The sequence below is a fragment of the Mobula birostris genome, chromosome 3 (genome assembly GCF_030028105.1).
Source record: "Mobula birostris isolate sMobBir1 chromosome 3, sMobBir1.hap1, whole genome shotgun sequence".
NCBI classification, from domain to species: domain Eukaryota; kingdom Metazoa; phylum Chordata; class Chondrichthyes; order Myliobatiformes; family Myliobatidae; genus Mobula; species Mobula birostris.
In genome coordinates, this window is record NC_092372.1 from 13,834,098 (window position 1) to 13,848,420 (window position 14,323).

General features: G+C 38.8%; 1 protein-coding gene across 2 annotated transcripts in view; it reads left to right on the forward strand.

Annotated features, from left to right (window-relative positions):
• Positions 1–14,323, forward strand: part of LOC140194900 (WD repeat-containing protein 7) — a 619,189-nt gene that overhangs the window by 491,345 nt on the left and 113,521 nt on the right. For both annotated transcript variants that reach the window (XM_072252235.1, XM_072252236.1), the window contains one exon: positions 10,497–10,614. In XM_072252235.1, coding sequence (XP_072108336.1) covers positions 10,497–10,614 — 118 coding nt within the window. The remainder of the gene's footprint in view (positions 1–10,496; positions 10,615–14,323) is intronic.

The following is a 14,323-nucleotide window of genomic DNA, read 5'->3' on the forward strand; positions in this document are numbered from 1 at the left end:
CTCCTCTTCAATCTGTATAGGTTCCATGACCTCACTACTTGTTTGCCTTATTTCCATAGACTCCATGCCAGTTTCCTTAGTAAATACAGACGCAAAAAAACCCATTTAAGATCTCCCCCATTTCTTTTGGTTCCATGCATAGCCAACCACTCTGATCTTCAAGAAGACCAATTTTATCACTTACTATCCTTTTGCTCTTAATATACAGGTAGAAGCTCTTTGGTTTATCCTTCACCCTTGAGTGCCAAAGCAACCTCATGTCTTCTTTTAGTCCTCCTGATTTCTTTCTTAAGTTTTTTTGCACTTTAAGCACCTTATTTGCTCCCTGTTTCCTGTACATGTCATACATCTCTCTCTTCTTCTTTATCAGGGTTCCAATATCCCTTGAGAACCAAGATTCCTTATTCTTATTTACTTTGCCTTTAATCCTGAGAGGAACATACAAACTCTGCATTCTCAAAATTTCTCCTTTGAAGGCTTCCCACTTACCAATCACATCCTTGCTGGAGAACAACCTGACCCAATCCACGCTTTTTAGATCCGTTCTCATTTCTTCAAATTTGGTCTTTTTCCAGTTTAGAACCGCAACCCGAGGACCAGATCTGTCTTTATCCATAATCAAGTTGAAACTAATGGCATTATGATCACTGGAACCAAAGTGTTCCCCTGCACATATCCATCACCTGTCCTAACTCGTTTCCTAATAGGAGATCTAATATTGCATATAGCACACAAGCAGGTCCTTTGATGTCCATATTCCCACATTCATCCTAATAGAAACATCGAAAACCTACAGCACAATACAGGCCCTTCAGCCCACAAAGTTGTGCTGAACATGTCCTTACCTTAGAAATTACTAGACTTCCCCATAGCCCTCTATTTTTCTAAGCTCCATGTACCTATCCAAAAGTCTCTTTAAAAGATCCTATCATATCTGCCTCCACCAACGTTGCCGGCAGCCCATTCCACACACTCACCACTCTCTGAGTAAAAAACTTACCCCTGACATCTCCTCTGTACCTACTTCCCAGCACCTTAAACCTGTGTCCTCTTGTGGCAACCACTTCAGTCCTGGGAATGTCTCTTAAAAGTCCCTAATGTTAAAAACATTAAAACTTGAAAAAGGTCTTGCATTACATGTCAGACCAGATGCAAGGAGATAGTTGCCCTTGATGGAGAGTCTAAAATTGGATGACAGTGGGGCAGAGACTACGACTTCAGGATAAGGGGGAGGATACTTTGGAAAAAGTAGAAATGTCTTCAAATAGAGGTTTGTGAAAAAATTTCAGATTCAAAAGATTGTCGTGTCCAGTTGTTCCTAGTGTTTGTGTTCTTATTTCATGACTTAAGCCTGCTACCCTCGATACATGACTAGTGAATGAAGAAGGCAACTTTTAGAGTTACATGATGGGGACAGGAGGATCCTTTTGTGGAGAATAAACTAACCTCTTCAGAAGTTGATGCCTCAAAAAGGTGACATTTGTCATTAAGGACCCAATTACCCAGTACAGTGCTACGGAGAGAAAGAGAGAGCTCAAGAGGCTAAGACTTTTGCACGGTGCTGCAGTAATTTTATGTTTTGCGTTGTAATGCTGCTGCAGAAAAAAATCATGACATTTGTGAGTAATGACAAACCTGATTCTGATATGGAAATTTGTTGTGGACTGAGAATGGGAAGGGGGCAAGGAGAGGGAAATCATGGTTGGGAAAGGGGAAGGGAGAGAGGAGAGAGCGGAAAACACCAGAGAAACATCCTGTAATGATCAATAAATTATTTGTTTGGAATCAAAGGACCTTGCCTGATGTCTCAGGGGGCTGGGTGTGTCTGCACCCATGCCACCCCCAGCCCTGGCATTTCTTCCCACACCCCTCCCGCTATGCTCCACCTTCACCATTCCCAACATCCTTTGCTCCTGCTAGATTTACAAGCTCACTCTCTGCCCGACATTGACAAATGCAGTACAGTGCAAAAGTCTTAATCACCCTATCTATATACTGTATATGTGTGCCTAAGACTTTTGCACAGTACTGTATATCTTATTGTAATTTAGTTATTTTTATGTATTACACTGTACTTTTGCCACAAAACAACAAGTTTCACAATAAATGCCAGTGATATTAAACCTGGTTCTTAATCTGATTCTGAGCATACAGTAATTATTTGTAGCAAATGGCTTATTAATCCACTCTGCGTTCTTTATACTTCATATAAAATGATTAACACAGATAAAAGCTTTATCTTCCCTTGGTTTGTATAAGTATTTGGCCATTACTGTTTTATTTTGATATTCAGTAGTTAAGTAAATACTTCCATTTAAAAATTGGTTTGTTAACCATTAATAAAAATTTTGAACGTCTATTTCCACATCATTGTTTTATGCGGTCATTACTGTGGCATCGCATGAAGCAGTCAGGAATAGAATCAGAAATAAGTTTCACAGAAATAAATGAAATAGAATAAAATAAATTATGAAGGATAGATGGTAAGAAGGAGGGGAAAATGAAATAAAATAAACTGTAAACCTATATTTGGGAAAATATATACTGGAAACTAATATTATTTTTTAATTTAGCAACTTATTTAATAAAGTCTTAAGGCTCTTTGATTGTAGAGCTGGAGTACCAGAATGAAGTGTAGCTCTACAATACAATTAAAAAAAAACTGTGCAAAATCTATCTGGTAAATGAAGGCTATTATTAGGAGGGAAGCCCATATATTTAATGAATATAATCATAAGATGGGTTAAGATGAAGTCATTCTTAATTATTTTCCTCTCGTTGCTGATCTGAAGTATCTGTAAAATTAACAGCCTCACATGAAAGATAAATTCTGCATATATCACTTGAGGCGGCAGCTATAATAGTTAATGCTGTAATTTATTTAAAATGTGATGTATATATAGACGGTACCCAATGAACTTTTGGAATTCAGATTTATTCTTCAAGTGAGGGTGACCTCCTAAGTCATGCATGACAAAGTCATGTGAAATATCAAGGTCTTCCTCTTAAAAGCAGGTAATACTGTATTCTTCTGCTCATTGTTAACTCATATTGTTTAAGAATTTTTAGAAATTGGAAGAATTTCATTTTATTTTATTTATAGATACAGCACGTTAACAGGCCCTTCTGCCCTATGAGCCTATTCTGCCCAAATACACCTACATGACCAGTTAACCTACCAACCCATACAATGTGGAAAGAAACCAGAGCTCCCACATGGTCACAGGGAGAACTTGCAACTCTTTACAAAGGCTCAAAAAGGTCAAAGGTTTAAAGGTTTATTTTATTATCAAAATATGTATGCAGAATACAACTCTGAAATTGGTCTTCTCCAGATAGGCATAGAATACAGAAAATCATATAAATAGTTGAAAGAAAGAAATCAATTCCCCCCACATGAAAAGGCAAAGAAACAAAAACTTGCAAACTCCAAACACCCCCACCCTGCCTCGCAAAAAACTAACAGATTACCCAAACCTCCAGCCCACCAATCAGCAATAAAAAAAAGGGGTGGGAACACAAAAAACAACACAGAACTGAAAAAGACCAATTTCAACTGCAGTTAGTTTGAACTACAGTCGATACATAAATCTTTGAACTTCGAAAACATTTCCGAGAGCATTGGAACCCAACGGCTTCTTTGAGGGCATGACTCGAACCAGCAGCCATCCACTGCTTGCTCTCCTCTGCATTTGCCTCAACATTTCAATTTTCCTCTGTGCTTCAATCAGTGAGAAATGTAGTTTATCATGGCCCTTCGTCTCTTCTCTGAGTTCCTCCTCTTGGTAGCTCATGCTCACATTTCTGCCCTGGAGTTTTCTCAGGGACAGCAGGGTGCTGGCTTACTCGATCGAACTACAGACTGTAAGTCACAGGCTCCAACAGTTTCAAAAAGAAAATTAAGATGAAAAGAATAAGTAGGAGACGTAGAAAAGTTTAAATGATTGACTCTCTGGAAGTTGTCGCCCAAGGAATTGTTGTTCATTGGCAGCATCTTGACTGGAATACAGCAACAGGAATTAAACACAGGTCACTGGTGGTGTAATAGCATTAAGCTAACTGCTATATTACTGTGCTGCGCCAAAGCCTCCATACCCTTTCAATTTTAGCATCAAAAACTCCACTCCTTAATCTTCTTGGCCTTTTACCACACCATCCCTCTCCTCTGTGATTATGAGGTATGCAAGATGATAAGAGGCATAGACAGAGTGGATGGCCAGAGTCTTTCTCCCAGTGTGGAAATGACTAATACCTGTACAAGGGGGCATCATTTTAAGTCTTTGGAGGAAAGTAGAGAAGGATGTCAGAGGTATGGTTTTTACACAGAGTGGTGAGTGTTTCAAATGCTCTTCCAAGGGTGGTGGTAGAGGCCGATACATTAGGGACATTTAAGAGTCTCTTAGATAGGCAAATGGATGATAGGGAAATAGAGGACTATGGGGAAGATAAGGGTTAGATCGATCTTAGAGTAAGCTAATGGGTCGGCACAACATTGCGGGCCAAGTGGCCTGTACAGTGCTACAGTGGTTCATTATTATCACTTGTACCAAGATAAAGTGAACACAATGTCTTGTGTAGTGTTCATACAGATCAGATCATTAACAGTGTATTGAAGTAGTACAGAGTAAAACAAAATGAAAAATATCAATCTTAATACACATTACCTGTTTTATAGAAGTGAAATAATAATTGGAGCATATACATGGGATTAGGATGAAACATAAAATATCAGAAATTAAAATATTAGATTAGATTCAACCTTACTGGCATTGTGCCGAGTACAGATACAAAGCCAATGAAATGCAGTTAGCATCTGACCAGAAATGCAAAGAATAGTGTTATTTATAAAATAACTGCGAATAAAAAGTAAGTGCTACAGCACACAAATATATAAGTACTGAGACAGTACAATATGGGCACAATACTGCTTAACGCTGTGATGTGAGGTTCAGCAGGGTCACAGCCTCAGGGAAGAAGCTCTTCCTGTGCCTGCTGGTGCGGGAGCGGAGGCTCCTGTAGCGCCTACCGGATGGGAGGAGATTAAAAAGTCCATGGTTAGGGTGAGATGTATCCTTGATAATGCTTTTCGCCCTGCCCAGGCAGCGTTCATGGTAGATGGTATATTTTGGAACTTTTAATCTTTGAGGGAATAATTATCTATGTTTATAAAATTAGTGTTTCAGCACCAAAGAAGCTATCCAGCTTTAGTTACAATATAGTACACAGTTACACATAGTTACACATTATATAACAGTATATAGTTACACATTATTCAACAAGGTCCAACACACACATGCACACCAGCAGTGAAGATGGTGTGTGACAAGTTGAAGCTTGTGTCAGATTTTTGATTTTATATCTGAAAAAAAAAGCCACACCACAGCCTGTGGGTGAGCAGGATATCACTGATTTCCTCATTTATCAGAGATTGTTTTTCATTTTACACAGTAATGGTAGCTTTACCATTGTCACTGCTGGAAATTCCAGTCCATTATAGTATTTAGGCATTGTGGTTTGGTGCTGCTGAGCTGTCTCTCAAAATGCATCAACTTCATTAATTCAAGGTTCAAGGTTGTTTGATGTCATTTCTAGTACACAAGTGTAAAGGAGAACAAAATAATTGTTACTGCAGATCTGAGGTAGAAAAAGATTAACATGAAATAAAGAACACAGTAATAATAATTCTATTTATTTATTGAGATATAGCACAGAATTGGCCCTTTGAGCCATACCGTCCAGCAACCCCAGATTTAACCCTAACCTAATCATGGCGCAATTTACAATGACCAATTAACCTACTTCTGGTACGTCTTTGGACTGTGGGAGAAAACCCACGTAGTCACAGAGGGGTACATACAAACCCCTTACAGACAGCGGTGGGAAGTGAACCCAGGTCACTCTAACTGTAAGTTATTATGCTAACTACTATGCTACTATGCTGCCCTAGTAAAACACAATTGATGTCAAAAGTTTGTTTAATTTATTATTACTACACATTTTTTTCTCAGTGCATGTGACAATAATAATCCAATTCCAATTTCAATGTCCTTATCCATTTCCCTTCCATTCTTATCCTACCAAATACAATTCCTTGTTTGTGCCTCAGCGAAAGTAAAGTCAAAGTAAAATCTATTATCAGAGTACACAGACATCACCACATGCAACTCTGAGATTCTTTTTCTGTGGACATACTTAGAAAATCTATTGAACAGTAGCTGTAAACAGGATCGATGGCCAACAAACTGCAAATGCAGATAAATAAATAGCAAAGATATTCTTGCAGTCCTGATGAAGGGGCTCAGCCTGAAACCTCGACTGTTTATTCCTCCCCTTAAATCTGCCTGACCTGCTGAGTTCCTCCAGTATTTTGTGTGTGTTGCTCTGGATTTCCAGCATCTGCAAAATACTTGTGTCGCTATATTCTTGCATAGCCCATAAACAATTGCATGTTTAATCTTATCTAGCACTTTTATTTTGTATACATTTCTCTATTTTAAAACAAAACTTTCCTTTGAAAAACTTGGATTCAACTATTGTGTCTGCTGAGAACACACCTGTGAAATTGAAAAAATTTGAAGTTTGAAAGTGCAATCTGTGTACTCTGTCTTTTCCTCCTTCACCTTACTGCATGGAAAGTAATCTATTTCCAGCAGTTTCTTTACTGACTGGAAACATCATTATTTGATCAATTTTATAAATATCCTTAAGGTGATAATGTTTCCTGTTTATGTAAAGCATCAGGAAACAAATATATTACTAAACACCTTGCAGGGATCCAATACTTTTTTTTGTCTTAGAACTTGTAAGATACTTGGAAATGTTTTTCTTATTAATTTGTAACTAGATTTAGATAGAAAATGATGTATTACATCCTGGGAGCTTACCGTATGAGAGAGAGGCTACGGGGAAGCCATTGGAATAGCAGATGTATTATGAAGCGTGCGCCTTGCCCTCTTGCTGGCCTGCTGTGCTGTTCCCTTTGTGCCTGATTTACCATGTACACAATAAAAGCATGCAGCTGCCTTGCTTCTGTCTGCGATGTTAAGCATGCTTCACAAGAGAGCTTTTATGTTGAGCTCGTGGCTTTTTTTAAATTTCAATTCGCATTTATTGACTAGAAAAACAGCAGGCTGTGTTCATCAGTTTATGTGCATTGACTGAAACGAAATTCAGCACCCTGCCCTGCCACAGCATTAGGGATAATCCCCCTAGAATCCACTGCATTAAGCGTGCTGCGTGGAACTGCCTACACATGTGGCTAATCAGAGTTTTGTTAGCTTCCGTTAAGAATGAGGAGGACACTCTTCATCTCTCTGTCTTTAAAAGAATACATCGTGCAAATTATTTTCTTAATTTTTTTTCCGGAGATGTACCTCAGAAATGTATTAAAGATGCAGTAATTCTGAAATGTACTCCATCATGGTCATTAAAAGTCCTTGTAAATGCTAGATTTTTACTTGTTGGACTTTAAATGATAGCTCATTAACTCTGCTTTATGCAATGGTCTCCTTCAGCTAATCAATTACTGTGCCGTACTGCATGTTACTGGGCTGGATATGCAGGTTATTTGTCATGTACGTGATCACTTTCTTTCACTGTTATGAACAAGTCCAATATTTTTAAATCTTATTTTTAACATGGGTGGAAGTGACCTTTCTTTCAAGAAAAGGCCCTGATTCTTAATTTGACTGAAATTACTATAATTTATAATGTTCAAAGTAAATTTATTAGCAAACTACGTATATGTCACCACTTACAACCCTGAGATTCATTTCTTTGCGGGCATACTCAATAAATCCATAGAATAATAACTATAGCAGAATCAATAAAAGATTGCACTAACTTGGGTGTTCAACCAGTGCAGAAAAGACAGCAAACCGTGCAAATACAAAAAGAAAGAAATTACAATACTAATAATAAAAAATCATCAATAAATGTCAAGAACATGAGATGAAGAAAGTGAGTCCATTGGTTGTGGGAGCAGTTCAATGGGGGGGCAAGTGAAGTTGAGTGAAGTTATCCCCTTTGATTCAGCAGCCTGATGGTTGAGAAGTAATAACTGTTCCTGAACCTGGTGGTGTAAACCGAAGGTTTCTGTACCTTCTTCCTAATGACAGCAGTGAGAAGAAAACATGTCCTGGGTAGTGGGGGTCCCTGATGTTCGGTGCTGCTTTACTGCGACAGCATTTCGTGTAGATGTGCTCAGTGGTGGGGAGGCTTTTACTCATGATGGATGGGGCGTGTCTACTACTTTTAGTTGGATTTTCCATTCAAGAGCATTGGTATTTCCACACCAGGCTGTGATGCAGCCTGTCAATATACCGTCCACTACCCTGAGGAAGTAGAGGAGCTGCCATGCTTTCTTTGTAATTGCACTTACGTGTTCTAAAATAATAACACTGAGGAATTTAAAGTTGCTGACCCTCTCCACCTCTGATCCTCCGATGAGGACTGGCTCATGGACCTCTGGTTTCCTTCTCCTGAAGTCAATAATCAGCTCCTTGGCCTTGCTGACATTGAATAAGAGGTTGTTGCACGACTCAGCCAGAATTTCAATCTCCCTCCTATATGCTGTTTCATCACCACCTTTGATTCAGCCTAGAAATCAGAATCAGGTTTAATGTCACCAGCCTACGTTGTGAAATTTGTTGTTTTTCCATATCTGGAAATATAGAATTGAAGCTGTGTGTTAAACGAGCAGGAGCTAAGCACACAGCCTTGTGGTATTAATGGTGATGTTTTTTCACAAGGTATGGCACACATGATTAAAGATGGAGTTCATGTTTATGTTCATGAGGAGATCTGCTTGCATTTCATTTGAAGTTTTTTAAGGACTGGAGCATTATTATTAGGAATTGAAAGTGTCCACAATGTGTTTGAGATGTGGGAGGGTTTGATTCTTAGACAGAGTTCCCAGTCCTGTTGTTCCACCCATCAATCCTTGTGAATGTTAGGAGCTACTGGTACCGTTGTGACCAATGAATTGACAAACTTGCAGTGTTGAGTGCCAATATCAACTATGTTCATAAAAATCTCCTGAAGATTTTTTTGGAGAATTTGTACTATGATGTAATTTGTAATTTGTCATCCGAGTCACTGAGTAACATACTTGCTGCTGATTAATCAAGCTGAAAAAAATACATTTCTTTAAGTAGTAGCCTGAGACATTTTGATTTAGGGGTAAGGCATTTAGAGATCTGAGGAAGATGACATACCCAGCGTGCGGTAGGCTGGGCTGGGAAGAGTTCCTACCTCTTGCTATAGAATCCATAGCAAACAAATTGTCTCAGAGTTTGGAAGCAGAGGGTGGCAGTTGAAGGTTGTTTCTTGAAATGGAGGCCAGTGGTATGTCGCAAGGGTTGGTGTTGGGACCCTTGTTATTTGTTACTTATATAAATGATTTGAACGTGATTGCACAAGACTTGATCAGTAAGTTTGCAGGTGACACAAAATTAAAAGCTATTGATAGTGAAGAAAGTAATTGTAGAATATTGTAGCTACAATTGTAGTTGTACCAGTAATATTAGTACCATGGAACCATGCCTTCAGAAGCAGAATCCTACCAAGTTGGTCAGAAGTGAAATGACGTCTGGAAGCATCGTTGTGGTCAATCTCACCATAGACTCCACCCAAGATGAGAAGTATGAGGAGGGATAATTTACCCCTGTCACAAATACATTGGATCTCAATTGGTGATTCTTAAGTACTGTAATAAGATACAAGTTGCGTTCAGTATTAGGACACACTTGATGTGTGTGTGATAATGCTTGTATTAATGAAATAATTTTATTAAAACAAAGGGTTTTGTTATCATTTATTTCTGTTTAAACTGCAAAAAGATTGTATTATTAACAAATGTTATTGTAACACAGTTGTGGAAAAAAGCATTCTGTATTAATCTAAAATATTTACCTATTTTAAATAAATTTTGGGGACACCAAGGTAGAAGTTAGCATGATGCAATTACAGCTTGGAGTGTCTGAGTTCAATTCCAGTGTCCTCTGTAAGGAGTTGGTAAGTTCCTTCCTATGTCCGCGTGGGTTTCCTCCAGGTGCTCCCACAGTCCAAAGACATAGTGGTTAGTAGGTTAATTGGTCAATACAAATTGTCCTGTGATTAGGTTAGGGTTAATTCAGTGGGTTGCCAGGCAGCACAGATCGGTGGGCCGGAAAGGCCTGATTCGTACTGTATCTCCAAATAAATATAAAACAGCTATTCAGGTTCTAAGAATTCAGCTGGATATTCACTAATACAATACACTAATTTATTACTGATTAGCTTTTTGATAAGCAGAGTCCTGCATTTAGTAATGTATAATTTTAACTTTGTAGGTGAACCAGGGACCCACAGATCTTAATCAAACTCCATTGTTGTACTGCACTATTTTCAAAGTTAGATTCCATTGACTTGAAAGTGCATTATGAACTAATGATCTTTTCAGTCTGTGATTCTCAATGTGTCTTTTCCCTTCTTCGCTCCTGTTTGATCCTGCTTAGCATCACAGTGGGACTGCCACTCACCCCAGCAGCTGACTCCGCCCGTTCAGCGCGTCACGCCCTGTCACTCATTGCTACAGCCAGACCACCAGCCTTCATCACTACCATTGCACGTGAGGTGAGTCATTCTGCTGTGTCCTAAGCAGTTCTTATATTCTCTCTTCAGTGGCAAACCTTCAAGGTGTCTGGGAAAATCATGTTTATTTTATTTTACCTAACAATATGCTTGGCTGAGAGAAAAAATTATGTTAGCTTTAAGAATTTCTTAAGATTACTTTACTCACCAAATAGAATATGAAACAAGATCACGCTGACACAGGTATCTTGGATTTCTGTTTTGTATTTGTGTTTATGGTTTGGAGCAAAGAAAATGAATCACATACTAAAGCAAACAGCACACACTGAACCTGTGGGTAAGTGTTCTGAACATAAAGCTGATGGAAAGGAAAAAGCACTCAAGGTTCTCTTCGAATAGCAGAAAATAAACAGCAGGCTTTTGAGAATAATTCCTGACTTAAAAAAATAATTCTTCACTTTTTTTAATTTCTAATGCATAAATATTTATCATTTCATTCTCCATCTGTTTCATTATTCAAGTTTGTTTATTGTCATTTTAACCGTACACAAGGTGCACAACACAGTACGTATAACTCATACACAACACGTAGGATAATAGAGTGGATTCCAGTTAATTGGACCATCAGTTAATTTGGGCAGCTGCTTATTTGGGACAACTCTTAAAGATCAAAAATTGATCAAGAAAATAGCCTTCGTTTATTTGGGACACTATGTTCCTTAGTAGGGACAGGAGACTGTTGCTGAACAGTTTCTAACTGATGTCAGTCGTATGCGGCCATTAGACTCTACACCATGCTTAAATAGTTCTTAAATAGCGTCAGTTGCGTGTATTTGTGTTCATAAAGCAGAAGACAAGCTGCATTGTGTTTGACTGCAGACTGCGGCAGCATTCATGGCTCAGGGACTTGGACTTTTTTTCTGTGTGACTGTATTCTACTGCTATGTATCTTATACGTGCTTGTGATTTATATGTGCCTTGTGCTGTGTATGGGGTGCTGGTACTGTGTTTTGCACAATGGGCCTGAGTAACACTGTGTCATTCATGAGTATTCATGTATAGTTGAATGACAATTAAACTTGAAATTGAATTTGCTAGTGAAATGTTGGTGGCAGCAGATGGCGGTGAGTTGGATTGGAATGAAGCTGCCAAAGTAATGTCGCTGTAAATATCACAGCTTCAAGGCTACTCTTCCAAACAACTTTGTGAAATGTTGTTTACAAGAATTGAGTTAGATCCTCCCTTGGAAAACTTTTAAAAAAATTGTTGAGGTAATTTGTAATAAAGTTACATTTTGAATATCTACAGTTCTAGAGGTGCTTAAGGCTTTTAACAGCCCTGATCAAAGCTTGAAGATGAATTCTGTTGAGGCAGCTCTATAAAATTCTTGTTAGATCACATTGGGAGTATTTTATTTAGATCCTCAATATAGGAAGGATGTGGAAGCTTTGGAGAGAGTACAGAAGATGCTGCTTGGACTAGAGGGCATATCTTATGAGGAAAGGTTAAGTGAGCTCGGGCTTTTCTCTTTGGAGCAGAGGAGGATGAGAGGTGGCTTGATAGAGAGGTACAAAATAAGAAGAAGCATAGATCGAGTGGATAGCCAGAGACTTTTTCACAGGGCGGAAATGGCTAATACAAAGGGGACATAATTTTAAGGTGCTTGGGGGAACAAATAGGGGAATGTCACAGTTCTACGAGTCTGTGGTGGCCAGTGCCATCATGTTTACTGTTGTGTGCTGGGGCAGCAGACTGAGGGTAGCAGACACCAACAGAATCAACAAACTCATTCGTAAGGCCAGTGATGTTGTAGGGATGGAACTGGACTCTGTCACGGTGGTGCCTGAAAAGAGGATGCTGTCTAAGTTGCATGCCACCTAGTTCAATGTCTCTCATCCACTACGTAAAGTACTGGGTGGGCACAGGAGTACATTCAGCCAGAGACTCATTCCACCGAGATGCAACACAGAGCGTCATAGGAAGTCATTCCTACCTGTGGCCATCAAACTTTACAACTCCTCCCTTGGAGGGTCAGACACCCTGAGCCAATAGACTGGTCCTGGACACCCTGAGCCAATAGACTGGTCCTGGACATTTCATAATTTACTGGCATAATTTACATATTACTATTTAACTATTTATGGTTTTATTACTATTTATTATTTATGGTACATCATGATTTTTAAACACCATATGGTTGAAATTTTCAAATTGTTAGTACTGTTCAACTGTTTATCAAGATTCTACAAAACTCTTTGCTGCCTTGCACAGTGTACCAATTTTCTGCTGTCTTTTAATTCAATCCATATTCAATTGCAATGATCATTTCAGATTGATCACTATAACTGGATCCCAATACATCCCAATTTCCTATCAGCTCTTCTAATTGATTTGGCATTTTCCGAGACTTTGAAAGTGATGAACACCTTTCGCCATCAGTTACTTTTATTTATCATTATTGAGCTCCAGTGTATAAGGAACCTGAATATATCTGCAATATACACTCAGTAGCCAATTATTAGTTACACTGTACAGCTGCTCGTTAATGCAAATATCTAATCAGCCAATCATGTGGCGACAACTCAATGTATAAAAGCATGCAAACATGGTCAAGAGGTTCAATTGTTGCTCTGACCAAACATCAGAATGGGGAAAAATGTGGTCTAAGTGGCTTTGACTGTGGAATGATTCTTGGTGCCGTATGGGGTAGTTTGAATATCTCATCTCCTTGAATTTTCATGCACAACAGTCTCTATCTAGAGTTTATAGAGAATGGTGTGAAAAACAGAAAATATCCAGTGAGCGGCAGTTCTGTGGCTGAAAACACCTTGTTAATGAGGGAGATCAGGGGAGAATGGACAGACTGGTTCAAGCTGACAGGAAGGTGACAGTAACTCAAATAACTATACATTACAACAGTAGCGTGCAAAACAGTATCTCTGATCACAACATATGTCAAAGTTTAAAGTGAATGGGTTGCAGGAGCAGAAGACCACAAACATTCACTCAGACTGAACAGCGGCCTGAGTGAAACAGCATCATGTCTGGCAGAGGGAAAGGAGGCAAAGGGTGCATTAAGCAGTGCTGTAAAATACTATGTATTAAGGATATAATGCTGAGGCTTTATAAAGCATTGGTCAAACTGCACTTGCAGTAATGTAAGCAGTTTGGGGCCCCTTATCTATGGAAAAAATGTGCTGACATTGGAGAAGGTCCAGAGAAAATTCAAGAGACTGATTCCAGGAATGAAAAGCTTAACATATGAGGATGATTTAATGGCTCTGGGTGTGTACTCACATGGAGTTTAAAGGAATGAGGAGAGATCTCACTAAAATCTCTCCACCATTGAGCACATCTATCATCAAGGACCCTCACCACCTAGGCCATGCTCTCTTCTCACTGCTGTCATCAGAAAAACATACAGGAGCCTCAGAACCCACACAACCATGTTCAGGAACAGTTATTAGCCCTCAACTATCAGGCTTCTGAACCAGTGGGGATAGCTTCAATCAACTTCACTCACCCCATCACTGAACTGTTGCCACAACTTATGGACTCACTTTCAAGGACTCTTCATCTGATGCTTTCAATATTTATTGCTTATTTATTTATTTTTCTTTTGTATTTACTTAGTTTGTTGTCGTTTGCACATTGGTTGTTGTTCATATTGTTGGGTGTGTTCTTTCATTGATTCTATTGTGTTTCTTCAATTGAAAGAGTATGCTCGTAAGAAAATTAATCTCGGGGTTAT